This window comes from Gymnoscopelus braueri (assembly GCF_963280865.1).
Source record: "Gymnoscopelus braueri genome assembly, chromosome: 4".
In the NCBI taxonomy this organism is placed as follows: domain Eukaryota; kingdom Metazoa; phylum Chordata; class Actinopteri; order Myctophiformes; family Myctophidae; genus Gymnoscopelus; species Gymnoscopelus braueri.
In genome coordinates this window covers 13225868-13244088 of record NC_137605.1, presented here as the reverse complement: position 1 = coordinate 13244088, position 18221 = coordinate 13225868, and the positions used below count along the sequence as shown (strand labels likewise).

Here is an 18221-nt window from a genome sequence, read left to right as displayed (position 1 = left end):
ATGAGGGTGGCATGTAAATCAAAGAGATTGTTTTATAGCCTCCCACTGTTACAAAAGTAATTATCGTAGTAATGAATGATTGATATCAAAATGTGATCTTGTTTTGTTGGTTTTTTTTTTAAAGCAACATAACTGATGTACAATCTTATCCTATACAGCAAATTGAGCCATTCAGCAATACAACTGTAATAGGAATATGCTATTTCAGTTTAAGTAAGCCTGATGTTCCAACATGTTTCTTCTCTGCCAACATATAGGTAATTATTGATTGCAGTGTGTCATTTCATATTATGTTGACGTTTTTGACAAATAATTCTCACACAAACACACACACACACACACACACACAAACACAGGCCTGTACAAGGAGCAGTCTTACATGTTTAAGTATTTGATGGGGCAGACAATTGGTCTCGTTTCAAATACACAGAAATAATTTGTAAAATATAAAATCAAATTGATAAAAACCCATTCATTAGACCCATAACCTTTAACTGCCTTAATGCACATAATGTGTTTGGACAGGGGAGGTAGGATGGGGGAGATGCTGGGGCCTTCAGAGTATGAGGTGGAATAGTAATGCATGTTGTAGTTCAGTCGTTCTCAAAGTGGAATCCGGGGACCCCCAGGGGTCCTTGAGGGGGTTCCAGGGGGTCCCCCAGCCAAATTAATAGTTAGGAACCAAATTGACCTTTATGTGTCTGTAACTCTGAGAGTGTACAAATGGAACCAAATGGACCCGTTTGTACACTCTGAAGAGTTACATCAGCACTGATCATGATACTACAGTGTAGATTGGGACCCCCAAGAAATGAAAATGGTTGAGGCCCTGACATATCTTTTGAAATGGGGGGGGTCTGTGGGCTAATATGTGTCAATTTGGGGGGTCCTTGACACGAGAAAGTGTGAGAAGCACTGTTGTGGTTTATACACACACTGGGTGATGATGACTCTATGCTGCTGCTGGTGTGATCTTCTTCTTCTTATCAGGCAACTGTTGCGTTACATCACATGTAATTATAAATGGCCATGAGCACCGGTTGGGGAGCCAATCAGATTCCAGCTCGCATGTCAACCCAAGACCAACTGTCTCCTGGCTTTGACAGAAGCATTTTACCTCCACAATTCAAATCCCAGAGCAAAGCAATCTGCTCACACACTGACTGACTAGGTCTGCAGTTCATTTCAGTCACACTCACATCAACCAGCACACTGTTTACAGCCATGTGACGGACGAGCGCCTGAAAAGGCGACACACGCACCGAATTAAAACTGCTCTATGGTCGCTTCTACGATCATGTACAACATTTTTTTCACCCCCAACTTGTTTGAGATTAACATTGCAGACATTCAAGCATTCTACGGATTTTAAAGACCACCAGGTCTGCACTAGTGTGCAAGGCCAGGAGTCTGATCTGGTGTACCATGCAATGCATTCCTACCTCCGACTAATACAATTAAAAAGGCACAGAAGACAACCCAACAGCTAAAGATGTGGCCCTGCTTTTTAATCCATACATTCGAGTGTGTAACATCTTCATCTCGCGTACCGATTACTGGTTTACAGTCACATTATTATAGGGAATATAGCGTTAAATGTGAAGTGTGTGTTGTTGCATGTGAGGCAAAGCGGGTCGTGTAAAGAGCAAGCCATTGCCCTACAACACACTGTATTCACCCCCCGTTCAAAGTCGGGCCTTCCCGACTCCCTCAACGTCCTTTAGTAACATTTTACACATAATACACGCTCCGAGCGGCACCGTCGCGAGGCCGTATCTCCTCGCGAACGACCCAAAACGGCAGTTATTTAACGGTGTGTGTGCTTGGACCAGAAAAAACAAGAGAAGGCAGCCATTTTAGAGTCTTTGGCTGAACCAACCAATAGACAATGGCTGGCCTGCTACGTTGTGAAGCAGCTATGGAAGGTGGAGAGGAGAGAACACAGCGTTAAAGAGCCGTGTGTGTGGAACAACCCCCGCTGGTCCGTGTGTTTTAATAACGTTGGTGGCTTTTACCTGGTTTCTACCCAGCGGCTGGCCTGCGCTTCCCGGGCTCATGGGCGGCGGGTGGTGGGTTCTTTGTTGCCAGCCGCCCGGGTTGCTGCCTCCATACTGGTCCGTTGGTGCCTTACCGGCCCCCTCCTGGCTGCTATAGTCACTACTAGACGGGTAGCTGGGGTTGTAGCCCCGCGTGGAGCTCGGGGAGGTGAGCAGCTTGTTGAGGGTCGGGGTGGAGGTAGGGGGGGTCCCCATGCTGTACCTCTGGTTGTTGTAGGGTCCACCGGCGGCCGCGGCGGCGGCGGCGGCGGCAGCAGCCATCGCTGCGGGACCCCCTGCTCCTCCTCCTCCTCCTCCTCCTCCCGCTGCCTGCTGCTGCTGCTGCTGCTGCTGCTTGGCTTGCTGCTGGCCGCCGGCCGTCGGCGCCTGCTGCTGCTGGCCGCCGCGCGGGGAGCTCATCCCGCCGTACCCCGGGCCGGGGTAGGGAGTCCTGTTGGGGAACGGGCTGTAGTTGTTGAACTGGTGCTGGTTGGGGAAGCCGTGCTGGTCGTTCTGATACGGATCCATCATGTTGCTCGACGCCTGCACGACTGGACCCGCAGCAGCTGCCATGCCAGGGCTTTGTTGTCCGCCATGTTGATGAAAAGGGGCCCGACCGTAGTGCTGGCTGTATCCGTACGAGGGTGGAGGGAAAGCGGACCCGTGGTGATGCACCATCCCCGGGTGGTTGTTTCCCTCCGGTCCGATTGAATCATTCTGATTATTATTAGCCCTGGGCGGGTTCCCGTTCCCGTTCTTCATCTCGGGTTCCCCTCCTCCCCCTGCATTTCCACCTTCGGCCCCGTCCTGCGGTTCACCCCGGCCCGGCGATCCGCTCTCCAGTCCCGGTTGCTTCTTGTCCTGCTGCTGCTTCTCCCCCGGTAGCACCGACTCCTCCTTCGGGTCTCGGTCCGGCTTCTTGAGTTCGGAAGGCGGGCTAGTGTTGAGAGTGGCGGCGCTGGCGACCTGAGCGGCCATGATAACCCCCCTCCTCTCTCTCTCCCTCTCTCTCCTGCTCTCGGCGAGTCAGTCACAATCTAAAAGCTAAGCATTTGTGAATATAAATAATCTTTTATAACCATTTGTCCCGGTGCCGATGCATTCCCCCGCCTTATACCGGATCGAATCCGGCCGCCATTCCCCGTTCCCGATCCCGTAAAACGCTTCAGAGAGACGGTTCGGTATCCATACAATGCGTAAAAGCCCGACACAAATTGTTGTGGGAGTTGTGTTACTGAGCCCGGGCTGAGGAGAGGCAGAACCTCAACACGAGGCTAGGCGACACACAGCCATTTTACTGAGCCGCACGGGGGCGAGTAACACACGGAGCGGACTGCTAGCTGGAGACTGGAGTGGATTCCTCCTCCTCACATCACAATGTATGATAGGACTTCTTCAAACATGTCCCCCTTTTTTTTAAATTATGGAATAATTATTTTGCCCCACACATCACAATGTATGATAGGACTTCTTCACACATGTCCCCCCCTTTTTTGTTTTACTATGTTTTTTTTTGTTGCCCCACACATCACAATATATGATGGGACCTCTTCACACATGTCCCCCCTTTTTTTTTTTTACATTATGGGATATTTTTTTCCTCCTCACATCACAATATATGATAGGACTTCTTCACACATGTCCCCCCCCCCCCTTTTTTTATTATGGAATATAGTTTTTCCTCCTCACATCACACATGTCCCCTTTTTTTAAATGATGGAATATTGTTTTTGCCCCACATCACAATGTATGATAGGACTTCTTCAATCTTCACACATGTGACATGTCCCCCTTTTTTTCATTATGAAAAAAAAAAGAAAGAATTGCCCCACACATCACGACTTCTTCACACATGTCCCCCTTTTTTTTAAATTGTGGAATATTTTTTTCCTCCTCACGTCACAATGTATGATAGGACTTCTTCACACATGTCCCCCCTTTTTTTAAATTATGGAATATCATTTTTGCCCCACCACACACATCAAGCAGACTCCTGTTGTTCCCATAACTCTGTCCTAAAAAGAGCACACTCTCATTAGGGCCACACTTTGTTAAAATGTATCAATATTACAATATACAGACTGGCAAGTGTGTTGACGGTCACACACAATAGTCAGTGTTATTGTTATATATATAAATTGTGATGGAAACCTTCAGTAATAAGAGTCGTTTCTGTGCTTGAGTTTATGTCATGGATGTACACGTAGTCCTTTGAGCAGCACACACACACACACACACACACACACACACACACACACACACACACACACACACACACACACACACACACACACTGCAGGCAGGGTGTGGGAATAGAACCAAGGAGAATGAACTGAAACACTTTTGTGTACCTTCATTTGACTTGTTTTGTGTGTTGTGTTGACTTGTTTTGTTTTATTATTTTTGTGTTACTGTACACACCATTGTTCTCCCCCAAAGAGAAAGAATAATAGGAAATATAATATTTTTAACATGTATAAATACACATACAAATAATGATTATAGTGTAAAAAAGAAAAGAAAAGCAAAAACAATCCACCTCCAGTGATTATTGTACTCAAGAGTGTAAGTGCAGCCAAAGCAAGGCAGCATAGATGTTTCAGAACAGAAGGGAGCCTTGCAGCAAAGAGAGAGAGCGACTACCAATGTACATTCTCACTAATTCTCCTCTCTCTGCCTACCCACCCCCTCTCTGTCTGGCCACAGTCTGCATCCCATGGCCCGGAGGAATGGCTCGCACGGGGATTGGCTAGTTGGTTGTCAGGCAACCGTTGCTTTGAGCTAGTATCCCACGAGTTTACGCACACAATTATTTTTTCCTTGTCATATATTTTAAATTAAAACTAGATGTTTTAACACACCAAGGTTAGTGCTGGAGTTAGATTGATGGCTGGTTAATTAGTTGATTGCTACGTTTTCGAAGAAGAGACCATACTGCATTCATAACACTGTTGTAGCTGCTGTATACACATTTGGCCAACATGTCTATAAGAAATGTGTGGTGTGTGTACTGCATTTACCACCGTAAATCTGTCATGAAATTGTTCTGACATCCGTGACAGACAGAGGTTTTCAAAGTGGGGTCCGGGGACCACCAGGGACCCTTGAGGGGGTTCCAGGGGGTCCCTGGTAAAATGTGCTACAGTTTAACCACTTAAAAGCCCACAACGCGTGGCGTTGAGCTTGCAGATCTGCTATTTTTCAAAACATTACATTTTTTGGTTTGTTGATTAATTATGAAAACATTGGAAATATTTTTGAAATATTTAGACAACACAAAAGCTGTCTTATAGTTATATGGGGGTCCCTTTCATAAAACATAATTTCAGATTGCCGAATACACATCAAATCTAGGAGTCCTTGACAAGACACGAAAATGTTTATGAAACCGGTCTCTACTACGTTGGTTGTCAGCGGTTGTTGTTGCCCTGGACAACCAACCAGCCAATCGCGGTCGCCCATCGCCCGACCGCTCCTCCGGGCGATGGGGTCTAGACTCTACCCTCTGTCTGTCTCTCACTCTGCTAGCAGAGAAACGCTGTGCTCTTGGTAGTGTGGGGGGATGGGCGGCCTGAGCCACAGACACACTGCCTTCTCTTCTCCCCCCGCTAACATTGAACTACTAGTGCAAACCTGACCCTATCTCAGTCACAGACTCACAGTACATGTCTCAATAGTTTGCTGAAGTGTCCCAGTCGAGGGAATGCAGGGCTTTTTTGGGAAAATAAAGCACACGTTTAGCTGCATTCTTCCAACAAAAGACAAAGAGGGCGTATACATACAACATTGAATGTAGCATACATAGCAGGGCTGTGGTGGTGATTATTACAGGGGGTTTATGAGCTTTTAAAGAGCTATAAAGGAAACTCCATGTTTACACTTTTTTTAAAATCCCAACTTTAATGATTTGGCTGTATCTTTGTGATTGATGATTTATGGAATTAAATCAAGCTGGGTTCATATTTTTCGATTGAAGTGGGGCAAGAAGCTGTCAGCTCTCTCTCTCTCTCTCTCTCTCTCTCTCTCTCTCTCTCTCTCTCTCTCTCTCAAACACACACACACACACACACACACACACACACACACACTCTTTCTTTCTTTCTTTTCTCTCTCTCTCTCTCTCTCTCTCTCTCTCTCTCTCTCTCTCTCTCTCTCTCTCTCTCTCTCTCTCTCTCTCTCTCTCTCTCTCTCTCTCTCTCTCACACACACACACACACTCCCCTCTCTTGCTCAGACACCCTCTTTCTATCTCTCACAGGCACACACACACACACACACACACACACACACACACTTCTCTTCCCCTGTCTCACACTCCCTCTCTCTTTCTTTCTGTCCTCTCACTCCTTCTTTCTCTCTCTCTCTCACTCACTCACTCACACACACACACACACACACACACACACACACACACACACACACACACACACACACACAACTCACTCCTCCCTCCCTTTCTCTCCCCCCTCTCTCTCACACACACTCCTCCCTCCCTTTCTCTCTCACAAACAAACACACAACTCACTCCTCCCTCCCTTTCTCTCTCTCTCTCTCTCTTACACACACACAACTCACTCCTCCCTCTCTCTCTCTCTCTCTCTCTCTCACACACACACACACACACACACACACACACACACACACACACACACACCACACACACACACACCTACCTCTAGGGGCTTAAAAGGAAAAAAAGGCAGGAAGTAGCAGTGAGGAGGCATACTTGATCACATGTACAAACATCGGAACACAATTTAACATTCTCGTGACACACCCCCTAATGTACTGAGCAGCAGATTGCTGTGTGCAGTCTCACTGAGTCCTTCAACCTGCACCATTTTACACAGGATAAGAGACACTATCATTTTACATAACATTCTATCTCTCTCTCTCTCTCTCTCTCAATCTCCTCTCTCTCTCACACACACACAAAATAAAACATATTAAATATGATCAAAATACAGCAAGAGAGTACATCTACTGAGCACAAACATATACATGACATTTCATGTTAGATGTGTGTGGATTGGAAGGCATGTCTGGCCCTCGCCTTTTATAACATGATTATGCAGCATCTAAATATGGATTTTTAAGGGCCCTTGATTTCACACGGTGGAACAGCCAGGGTAATAAATAACCTCAAGAGTAACAATGAAGATAATACTGTGTTCTCTAAAGAAGAGTTTTTTGAGTGTCTTGTAAAGACAGAGGGTCTTCCATCCCAGAGACCAGACACAGGGCCAGTTGTGCAGAAACACAGATTTAATGTGGCTTCCTCTCCCCGCCTGACTTAATTTTTTCTGCTCCGGTCGCCGCGAAGAGCTGGAGTGGAGTTCCACGGCCCTGGGACCAGGATTTGGGTGCACTTGTGCCACCTGCTGGATAGAAGATCCAGGCCTCGAACAGAGCACGCGTTTTCTTCAAAATAATTTCTTCTACTGCCACCACACTTATGTTGTTTTTTTTATTTTTGGTGCGACTGTACACCAACACTTTGGCCATTTATTTGTGATTCAGTGTTGTGTCAAATTTCCCCACAAAAATATTCACATAGATGGTCCTTAAATGCATACATCTGTGGGTTAAACACATCTTGCTAGCTGCCTAAGTAGGGAAAAACATTCACTCATGCACCAAAAATCTTGAACGGGCCTGCCTGGTACAAAAAAATCCGGGCAGGCCTGTGTGTGTGTGGGGGGGGGGGGGGGGGGGAAATGCAGCCTAGTGCTGTGTAAGTAGATCACTGTAGATTTAGTATTTTCAGAGACAGAGGGTGGCATCTTTTTTGTCCAACATAATATCCTGGGAGGATTTTGATTAGGAAGATATTTTCACAAATAACTGTAACTACTGGACATGCTTGGTTTGTCCTGAAAACCTTTGTAAATAATTGTTATTCAGATGATTGTACACACCACAGCTTGAGTGTTGCTTTGCTTGTCTCTAAACTAAGAGCAATAAAACAGCAATTACTGTTTAAAGGGCCCTAACCTTCATGAAAATGTGTACTATCTAAGTATGAAAAGGGACATCATATTGAGGGTGTAACGTTAAATCGACGGTGTTTGAAAATCCCATCACACACACACACTAGTTGCACCAATAATATGCTGCATGTCTGAGGTATTGACGCCCGTCAGGCCACAGATTGTCCGTTGTCCATGGAGCGATACTTCCACGAGCGTCGTCTTGATAAAAATGGATCCTGTAATAACGTAATGGATTAAAAACACAACCATAATCAACACCTTTTAGTATAAAGTATTTGTCTTTATTGATCACCACTCCGTGCTCCTATTTTGTGAGTGAGAATTATTAATATCCATGCCATGATCTTGTTAAGCAGTTCTGGCAGCAAGGACAGCATTTGCTGGGCTTCAGTTTATCCTTGGAGTGACTGACTATTATGTGGAGGGTTAAGGTTACGGGTGGTTGTTGTTTGTTGCTAGTTGTTCTGTATCCTTGAAGGACCGGCGGTGTAGTTTCACATCTCTCTGGCCTGGGTAAAGCAGTGCTGGAGAGGGAGAGTTCATTTTTTGTCCAGCAAACTTCACAGGTCCATCACTTCCTCCTCCACTGTCTTTTCGTTTGTTTCCACATATCTCTCCTGCACTCCGAGCGTTCTGGAGGTTACATAGTTAAAGAAGAAGGTAGAGCCAAGTTCAACAGGTTAAAGGTCTTGACACACCACCGGGGGCGGGGACCAATACATTATACGAAGATGAGTAATACTCGCCTGCGGCAGCAAACATTTTACATAAAAACTTCTGCGGTGTGGAAACAAAACCAAAAAACTAAAGAAATCGACCTTGTTCGGAATAATAATTACGTCGCTTTATTGCAGAGTAATATTTCCGCTCCGTGTGTATGTGTTCATGACAACTGTTAAGAAAATTATGTTTTCGGACAAATTAATCGCACACACAAAGAATATCTCTGTGTGTAAAGGCTATCATTTGAATAATGTTTTCGATCAGGCAGTACAGTATTGCTAAAATACTGCGAAGCTTCAGGTTTTGAATATTAAGTGGCGATGAATCATAGTTGAGTCATCAGACCTATTGGGAAAGGATACAAGCATAACTTGGAGCTGAACATATGTACTATGTAGCTAATAACTACGTTACGCATGGCGAGACATAACGTACTATATGTAAACAAGTAAAAGCCATTAGTATCCATTGTACATTTTCCTAATGAGAACAGGCTCCAGCAGTGAATCATGGCTGAGTCCAGTGGTGGAGGAAGTACTCAGATATTTTAATTAGGTAAAAGTAGCAATAACACAATATAAAAAAATACTCTGTTACAAGTAAAAGGCATGTGTTCAAAATGTTACTTGAGTAAAAGTACAAAAGCTTTGGCATAAAAATATACTTAAAGTACCAAAAGTAAAAGTACTAAGACGTTTGAAAATAGCAGATCTTACAAGCTCACAACGCGTCGCATCGGCTATTTTCAAATAGCCTATGTATAAAATAGGGATGAAGTGGTTAATGTTTTATAATATAATCATTTATATCTGCAAAGTAACTAGTAAATTGGAAATACTCCAGTAAAGTAAAAAATACCTAAAAATTGTACTTAAGTACAGTACTTGAGTAAATGTACTTAGTTACTTTACACCACTGTATGTAACTAATAACTATGTTACGTATGGCAAGACATAACGTACTACTGTATATGTAAAAAAAGTAAAAGCCATTAGTATCCACTGTACGTTTTTCCTAATGAGAACAGGCTCCAGCAGTGAATCATGGCTGAGTCACCAGACTCCAGTTGGGAAAGGATACGAGCTGAACTGGAAGTCAGCCCCCACGGCGGCTGACATCATGGCCTGCAGATTCCTCTCCTCCAAGTCCCCGAAGCTGCAGCCGTTGGCTTTGTCCACCGTCCGCAAGACCCGAGTCATGCTTTCTTTATCCTGGAGAACGGAACACAGTGATGGTGGAGGAACAAAGTACTCAAGATTTTGTTTACTAAAGTAAAAGTAGCGATACCAAGCGACAATATAAAAACAAATTATCTGTTAGGAGTGAAAGGCCTTTTAATTAAAGGACGACTTCACCCATTTTCAACAGGATTTAGTTTTCAAACCAGATTTGACATTTTTGTATTTTGATTTTTATTAACGCGAGAACAATGGCTTCTATCACAGCATTGTAACTTTCCAGGAATAGAAAGCCTGCAGTTTCTATTAGCTTCGATTCCCCCCCGACGATGTCACTGGTAGGCGGGATGTCCAACTGTCCACAGCCCTCCTCTGAGATACAGACCCGAGTAGACAAAAATTGTACCATATTATCATGAGCATTAGTGTAGACCAATTACTGTATATGAAGATAGGTTGAAAATGGGTGAAGTCGTCCTTTAAGTATTGGCATCAAAATATGCTTACAGTACCAAAGTAAAAGTACAATATTTGCCTCTGACATGCAGTTGGGTAGAAGTATTTTTATTTAATGGAAATACTCCAGTAAAGTAAAAGTGTCTCAAAATTATATTTAAGCACAGTACTTGAGTAAATGTTAATGTGTTTGGTTACTTTCCACCACTGGGTGGAAGGCAGCAGCATGAGGTCAGAGCTGAAAAAGACCACTGTTGTCAAAGATCCTGCGAAAAAAATGTTCTTATAAGCCTTTCTATAAGAAAACTGTTTTGGTGATGTAATTCTGTCATCAATAAAGTAATGACAACAAAAGGCATTCATATCCCATTTCAGTGCTATTTCAGCATTTTGTTTCTGCCTTCTTAGACATAAAGTACAGGCTCATATTGTTAAAAGAAAATCTACTTTTTTACTCAAGTATCTATGCTGGATATATCAAAACACAGCCTGCTTCTCCCTTTGAAATTAATGGCTTAACTTGTTGAGTTATTTATAATGGCTCAGCTTCCAAGCCTTAGCGAGAAGCTTGGCTCTTTCATGAATGATTGTTGTGTAAGGATAGCCTGACCTTCATGTGTAAAAGCTTCCCTCATTAGCTGACCTTCCACCACTCAAGAGTGGAGAGGTTCCTTCTTTCTTGTCGCGCTACGCCTTTTAACTTGCACTCGTTAAATGCCATGGCAACCTGAGTCACCACTGGCTGCCAAAATAGTGGATTTTCATTATGGTGGAAATGCTATATTTGCCAATCTCCCGTTTAAAAAAACTATTACGACAGAATATTAAATAAAGTTTAAATTGGTTCATGTTCTTTGATGCGGCTTCAACCATCAGTTCTGATGAAGAAGGGCTAAAGCAGCCATTCCCAACAAGTGGGCCCCTAAATAATTGGCAAAACACAAGATTTTATTGATAATATAATAAAAAAAATCTCTGTAGATATTAAAATGTATGCACTGCTCTAAAGTTGCCACGCTGCTTGTCATCAATCTTGGACGCGCTATATAAGTGTGATGTATTATAAATACCGTAATTTTAGATGTTTTGTCTTCTGATTGTTTTCAGTAAAGCACACTTTTTTTATTTTATTTTTTATGAGCCAAAAGTGATTATATTTGCTAACCGGCTGTTATTTGACTATTCCATATTTGCATATGTTAATCCAATCATCCTGCTCATGCACGCAATAGCTGCCTCCACAAGCCTCTATTTGTTCAGACGTTTGGTGGCAAGTCAAAACCACAATTTTACATTTGAGTACCAAACAGGTTGGCGGTCCTCACTAAGCTGCAAACCGTCCTAGAACAGCAGACTTGTCGTGTAAGCTAACAAAATAGAAGTGTTTTTACATGCTACATTCTCCAGATGGTTGCCTGTACAGGTAAACAGAAACACCCCGTTTCTAGCTTCCTTACTTTTCTTTCACATTTAGGTTTTAGTGCAGTGGGTGACACTTGACTAGCACTAGCACCTGGCTGAATTAAAGAGCTTCAGCCCTAATCAGATCTTTTTTTAAATAGTGAAAATGTGTGCAAATCTTATATAAAATCTTATATATATATATTTTTAAAGCGAACATTTATAACTCCAATCCTTGCTTCTGGGGGGTCCCTGGAAAAAATATATTTTGAGATGGTGGTCCGTGGCCAAATACATATCTAAAAATCTTTTCCAAATCCTAACAGTATGTTGCTATATCATGTCAAGGACCCCCAAAATTATATGTATTTGGCCGCGGACCCCCATCTCAAAATATGTTATATATATATATATATATTCATTACTATGAGCTTGTATATTTATATTTGCTATTTTTGAATAGCCAAATAAATCTTAAAATGACACAGATGCGTTCCCGGTCTAAATGGATTAACGGTGCCTAACTGAGACCCCTTGGATTTATACAAGGTGACAATGAATGTGTGTGTGTATCCCTATAGTTTTCAAACAACTGTACCAAAAGTGAATGATTGCCCTTAGACCAGCAGTTCTCAAACTTTTTCGTGGCCAAATTGATATGTAATTGGCCGCAGACCCCCATCTGAAAATGTTGTGTGCCAGGGACCCCAAGAAGAGAAGATTTATGTAAAAAGTATTCAAATGTATTCAAATATTTTAGATATTTTTCAAATATAAAAAAAAATAGCAGATGTACAAGCTGACTTGTAGATCTGCTATTTTTGAATAGCCAACATATAAATGCATGTTTATAGTGATTAAAGTGATTAAAATTATTGTGATGATAAACTAACCGTGATCGTTACAGTACATTGCCACTAGGGCCCCCTAGACTCTGGAACAACATGTCTGAGGATATTAAGAGGGACAAAAATCTGATTATCAGAACCCATTTTTTTACACACCAGCTTTTATTTAATTGGTTCTCTGATTGTGTCTATTTATTTATTCATTGGGCTGTATGTAAATAAAACAGAGGGTGCATGTGTCATGTCCAACAATGGGTGATAGAGTTTGCGTAGGTTTTAATTTCAATCAAACACAACACCAGGGGAATTAGTTCAGTCTTTAGCACGCAATGTGCTACTAAAGTAAAGACACCTGATGCTGGCTTGGAATTAATCCATTAAGGCCGGGAAAGCATCCCTGTCATTTTAGATTTCTTTGGCTATTCAAAAATAGCAGATATACAAGCTCATAGCTGGCACTTGTAGATCTGCTAAAATTTGTAAATATTTTTTAAGCAAACATTTTCAACTCAAATCTTTGCTTCTGGGGATTCTACAAATGTCTTCTAAATCCTAACAGTTTTTTTTTAATGGCTTATGTTGCTATATTATCAGTGGTTCTCAAACTTTTTTCATGTCAAGGACCACCAAAAATGATATGTATCGGTGCCCCGCCATGAGATGCAGACACCCAGACCTCTGGCGTCTGGTGTAACACAGTATCCATTTGATAGGGTACAACTGTAACCAATTAATGGACCCCTTATGGGTCCATTAATATTTATTTTGTCCTGCATAATGCAAGCTTTGTTGAGGGTGTATTACTGTTGTATGACGTTGCTGTTGGGCAGAAACCTCTTATCTCCATATTCTAACTTTTTGTGTTTTTTCATAAATGAACGCCCTACTTGATCATACTACCGCGTCACACAAAAGGATCAAAAGTAGCAGATCCACAAGCTCGAACGCGGCGCGGAGCGACGCATATTGAGCTTGTCGATCTGCTACTTTTTGCTATTTTTGAATTTGGATCCTGAAAAGTAACATATGAGGTTTCCACCTGACAGAGACGACATTTTGTTCATTATTGATGGTGTTTATTTTTTGTGTTATGTCTGAAAATGTTTTACTTTACTTCTGTATCTGCAGTACTGTTTCTTACCTTGTAACTGTATCTTAATTGCTGTGCTGCCTTTGGCGTCTGAATTTCCCTAATAAAGGCCTTATCTTATATCATTCGGTTCTCATATTTAACCCATTCAATCCGGGAACGCATTCGTGTCATTTTAGATTTCTTTGGCTATTTTTTGTAATTCAAATGTTTATTTGTTTTTTAATATGATACAAAATGTAACTCCAGTGGTACAAATCAGCATACAGCATAAAACAACAATACAGCCATTCCAAAAAATAAAATACAAAATAATAACAAAATACAAAATAAATGCTGTCCCAATATCAGAGAAGGTTCATATATATCCAAAATCTGTCCCAAATGTGTGCAAATCTTTGAATATGTATATACATTGTTAACTCAAATCTTTGCTTCTGGGGGTCCCTGGAACAAAATGTTTTGAGATGGGGGGCCGCGGACAAATAAATATAATTTTGGGGGTCCTTGATATATGAAAAAAGCTTGAGAACCACTGATATAGAGCAACATAAGTGAAAAATATATATATATTATTATATTATTACTATATTATAATATTATATTCAAAGATTTGCTAAAATGTTCAAGATTTTTCAAAAATAGCAGATCTATGAGCTTGTTTATCTGCTATTTTTGAATAGCCAAAGTATAAAATAATGGTTAAAGTGGTTACACAGATGCGTTCCCGGTTTTATTGGGCTAACCCTAGTCAGAATTTTACTGTGCGAAGGCAAGTGGACAACAGGAACTGTACCTGCACATTGAGAGGGACAAAGGAGACCAGACTGTAGTCTTGTATGACCTCCACCAATTTCTCGTTGAGCTTGCGGAACTTCTTCCAGAAGGGGTCCGCAGCCAAGTGGTCCACAAGATAGGTGAGGTCCATGACCTCCGTGTAGAAATCCAAGTTAAAGGCTGCACCATGGTAGAAGAAACAATACAAAAAAGAAGACATTGTTTGCTAGACAGAATAAAGTCCTTCATGCAGCATGTCACATTTACACACACACACACACACACACACACACACACACACACACACACACACACACACACACACACACACACACACACACACACACACACACACACACACACACACACACACACACACACACACACACACACACACACACACACACACACGGCTTAAGAGGTTACTCAGACTAATTGATTTAGTCGATTATAAAAAAATAACTACTATTATTTGTTTCGCCTCAATTAGTTTATATCTATATATACATTTGTATAAATATGTTTTTTTACATGCTTTTCGGTTATTCAATTAATCAAAAATAATTGATAGTATAATCACCAACAATATAATGCAGTAGTTCTCAACCAGTGGTCCGGGGACCACCAGTGGTCCGGGGACCACCAGTGGTCCTTGAGGGGGTTCCAGGTGGTCCCCAGCTAAATGATGGAGAGTTGTTAACCAAATGGACTCTTCTTTAACTCTTGAGAGTGTAAAATATTAAATTATTGTTCTTGTTATCTGCATTACTTAATGAAATAATTGTTATTTTGATCAACATTAACCTGTTATCTCTCCTATGGTACCACATCATTACAGCATGGAATTGTGGACAAAATATTATCCAATGACAACAAAATATTCTAAGTCTTGGGTCTGAGAGGCTAAATCTCATCAAATTACCAATAAACAATGGACCTTGATATGAAAAGGGTTGAAAAACACTTATATAATGTATGGTTGAAGCCCTACCCAGTGTTCCATACTGCTCGATCAGGTCCATCTTGGAGAGGACGTTGACATGTGGCAGCTCCACGTTCAGCATGGTGGACAGAGAGGTGCACAGCACCGAGATGAACTTGGCCGGGTCGGCACAGTAATGAGAGTCCACCAGGTGAACCGCAGCCAGCTGGAATACAGGACAACGTAAATCAGGGGTTCTTAAAGTGGGGTCCTTGAGGGAGTTCCAGGGGGTCCCCAGTTAAATGATAGATAGTTAGGAAGCAAATGGACCCTTATGGGGTCTGTATCTCTGAGTGTACAAATGGAACCAGCACTCTCAGAGCTAAATTAACATACATTTTACAATATAAATTGGGGTCCCAGAGATAGAAATGCCATTAAATGAGTGTCCTTAGCCTAATGCATGTCAAACTGGGGGTCCTAGAAATTAAAATGGTTGAGAATCACTGCTAGAGCCGTAAAAATCTTCTCTTATGGGGGTCCCTGGCATATCTTTTCAAATGGGGGTCCGTGGGCTAATAAGCGTTAATTTGGGGGTCCTTGACATGAAAACGTTTGAGAACCACTGACGTAAATGGTAAGAAATAAATGGTGCATTTATATAGCGCCTTTATCCAAAGCGCTTTCCATTCACACACCGACGGCGGAGGAAACCATGTAAGGCACCAAACTGCTCATCGGGAGCATTCAGGAGTTCGACACTAACCCAGGGGGAGCCGGGATCGAACTGGGAACCTTCCGATTCCCAAGCGACCGCTCTACCACCTGAGCCACTGCTGCCTCGTTGCAAGGGGAAGCATATAGGAAATAATGTGTCTCAACTCTCAAGGGGCATAGAGGGGATAGACCCCTGGGGGACTCAGTATATAGTTGTTTATATTTATTTATTTTATTGACAGTGACGGTGGAGAGAAATTCAGCAAAATGGTCCGGCTGGACCGGGAATCAAACAAGAGACTTGCTGATATGTGCCATGTGGTATGCACCCTAACCATTCTGATATATAGGGTTTAAGACCGGGAACGCATCTGTGTCATTTTAGATTTCTTTGGGCTATTAAAAAATAGCAGATATACAAGCTCATAGCGTGGCACCGAGTGCCACGCTATGAGCTTGTAGATCTGCTATTTTTTTTTTATCGTGAACATTTGTGCAAATCTCTCTAAATATATATAAATATATATTTTTAAAGCAAACGTTTGTAACTCAAATCTCTGCTTCTGGGAATTCTACAAATGTCTTCTAAATCTCTATTTGTTGCTATATCAGTGGTGCCATTTGCTAAAACCTTTTCATGTCAAGGACCCCCAAAATGATATGTATTTGTCCAACAAAATATTTTGTTCCAGGGACCCCCAGAAGCAAAAAAAAAAGTTTAAAATGTTTGCTTTAAAAATATATATATTCAAAGATTTGCACACATTTTCACGATTTTTCCAAAAAATGCAGATCTACAAGCTCATAGCACTATGAGCTTGTAGATATGCTATCTTTGAATAGCCAAATAAATATTAAGTGACACAGATGTGTTCCTGGATTGAATGGGTTAAGTGGTTAAAAAAGGAAGATGAGTCAAAGTCCCCCCCCTCCCTGACACCTTTTTCACTGTGGAGAACCTCTCACCCTGAAGTTCCACTTGGCCAGCTGCGAGAAGATGTTCTTCACAGAGTTCTGGTGGGTGTAGAGCTCCACCTGCCCGGGGCAGTCAAACAGGAAGTAGCAGTCGGCGTGCTCCTTCAGCTTGCCCTCCAGCCAGTCCAGGTTGGCCTCCAGATACTCCATGCAGTAGAGCAGCCCGCCGTTGGGCCCCAGCTTCAGGCCCTCCATCACGTCGTCCAGCGTGACCAGCTCCGAGATGTCCACACCGCAGGGATACGGAAGCCTCTCGTTGGCGGGGTCCATGTTCACCACGACCACCTTGCGTCCCAGGTGGCCCAAAAACTCCTGCATCCCCTTGCAGTAGGTGGTCTTACCCGACCCCGGGGGGCCGATGACCACCTGGCCGAAGCGTAACGTCTGGGCTGCTGAGGGCTGGTTGGACATGGTTCCAATACCAGGTCACTGTGAGGCTGGTTGATGGGGCCAATACCAGGTCACTGTGAGGCTGGTTGATGGGGCCAATACCAGGTCACTGTGAGGCTGGTTGATGGGGCCAATACCAGGTCACTGTGAGGCTGGTGGTGGAGCCAATACCAGGTCACTGTGAGGCTGGTGATGGGGCCAATACCAGGTCACTGTGAGGCTGGTGATGGGGCCAATACCAGGTCACTGTGAGGCTGGTGGTGGAGCCAATACCAGGTCACTGTGAGGCTGGTGGTGGAGCCAATACCAGGTCACTGTGAGGCTGGTGGTGGAGCCAATACCAGGTCACTGTGAGGCTGGTGGTGGAGCCAATACCAGGTCACTGTGAGGCTGGTGATGGGGCCAATACCAGGTCACTGTGAGGCTGGTGATGGGGCCAATACCAGGTCACTGTGAGGCTTGCGACAGGGCCAATACCAGGTCACTTTTCCACATCTAAATGGATGGAAGTACAGGTAGCAGGATGCTAGTGTCCACGTTGTTACCTGGCAGGGACAGGAGAATGATGTCCATTGGAATACAGCCATTATTATTATTATCATTATGTGTATTCCTCACCCGACACAGAGCTACTGTATAAACAGAGCAACTACCTTTAAACACATTTGAAAAAACTGCAGCTATTTTAAATAGGCTACTTGTGAAAAAGTGCTGC

General features: G+C 42.9%; 2 protein-coding genes across 15 annotated transcripts in view; both read right to left on the bottom strand.

The window, feature by feature from the left end:
- arid1aa (AT-rich interaction domain 1Aa) overlaps positions 1-3294 on the bottom strand; it is a 40837-nt gene extending 37543 nt beyond the window's left edge. For 10 of the 14 annotated variants that reach the window (XM_080427421.1, XM_080427428.1, XM_080427427.1 and 7 more), the window contains exon 1: positions 2016-3294. In XM_080427421.1, the coding sequence (XP_080283547.1) occupies positions 2016-3014 (999 nt within the window). In that variant the 5' untranslated portion in view covers positions 3015-3294. The remainder of the gene's footprint in view (positions 1-2015) is intronic. The other 4 variants (XM_080427430.1, XM_080427432.1, XM_080427422.1 and 1 more) reach the window with 1 other exon arrangement.
- Positions 3295-8288: 4994 nt separating this feature from the next.
- On the bottom strand, positions 8289-17686 carry LOC308083824 (GPN-loop GTPase 2-like). Its single transcript, XM_080426221.1, has 5 exons — positions 17108-17686; positions 15494-15650; positions 14522-14682; positions 9833-9963; positions 8289-8662 (listed from the first exon to the last, which is right to left on the bottom strand). Exons 1-5 carry the CDS (start codon positions 17525-17527, stop codon positions 8590-8592), a joined length of 942 nt encoding a protein of 313 aa, XP_080282347.1. The 5' UTR covers positions 17528-17686; the 3' UTR covers positions 8289-8589.
- Between the last annotated feature and the right edge of the window lie 535 nt (positions 17687-18221).

What these genes read in the sequence shown, in the direction of transcription:
- LOC308083824 (XM_080426221.1), bottom strand. Translation starts at nt 17,527, where the DNA reads ATGTCCAACCAGCCCTCAGCAGCCCAGACGTTACGCTTCGGCCAGGTG. An exon ending in TTGTCCCTCTCAATGTGCAG is followed by an intron (nt 9,964 to 14,521) that starts GTACAGTTCCTG and finishes TCCGTTCTCCAG; the next exon opens with GATAAAGAAAGCATGACTCG. An exon ending in GCTGACTTCCAGTTCAGCTC is followed by an intron (nt 8,663 to 9,832) that starts GTATCCTTTCCC and finishes TGTAACCTCCAG; the next exon opens with AACGCTCGGAGTGCAGGAGA.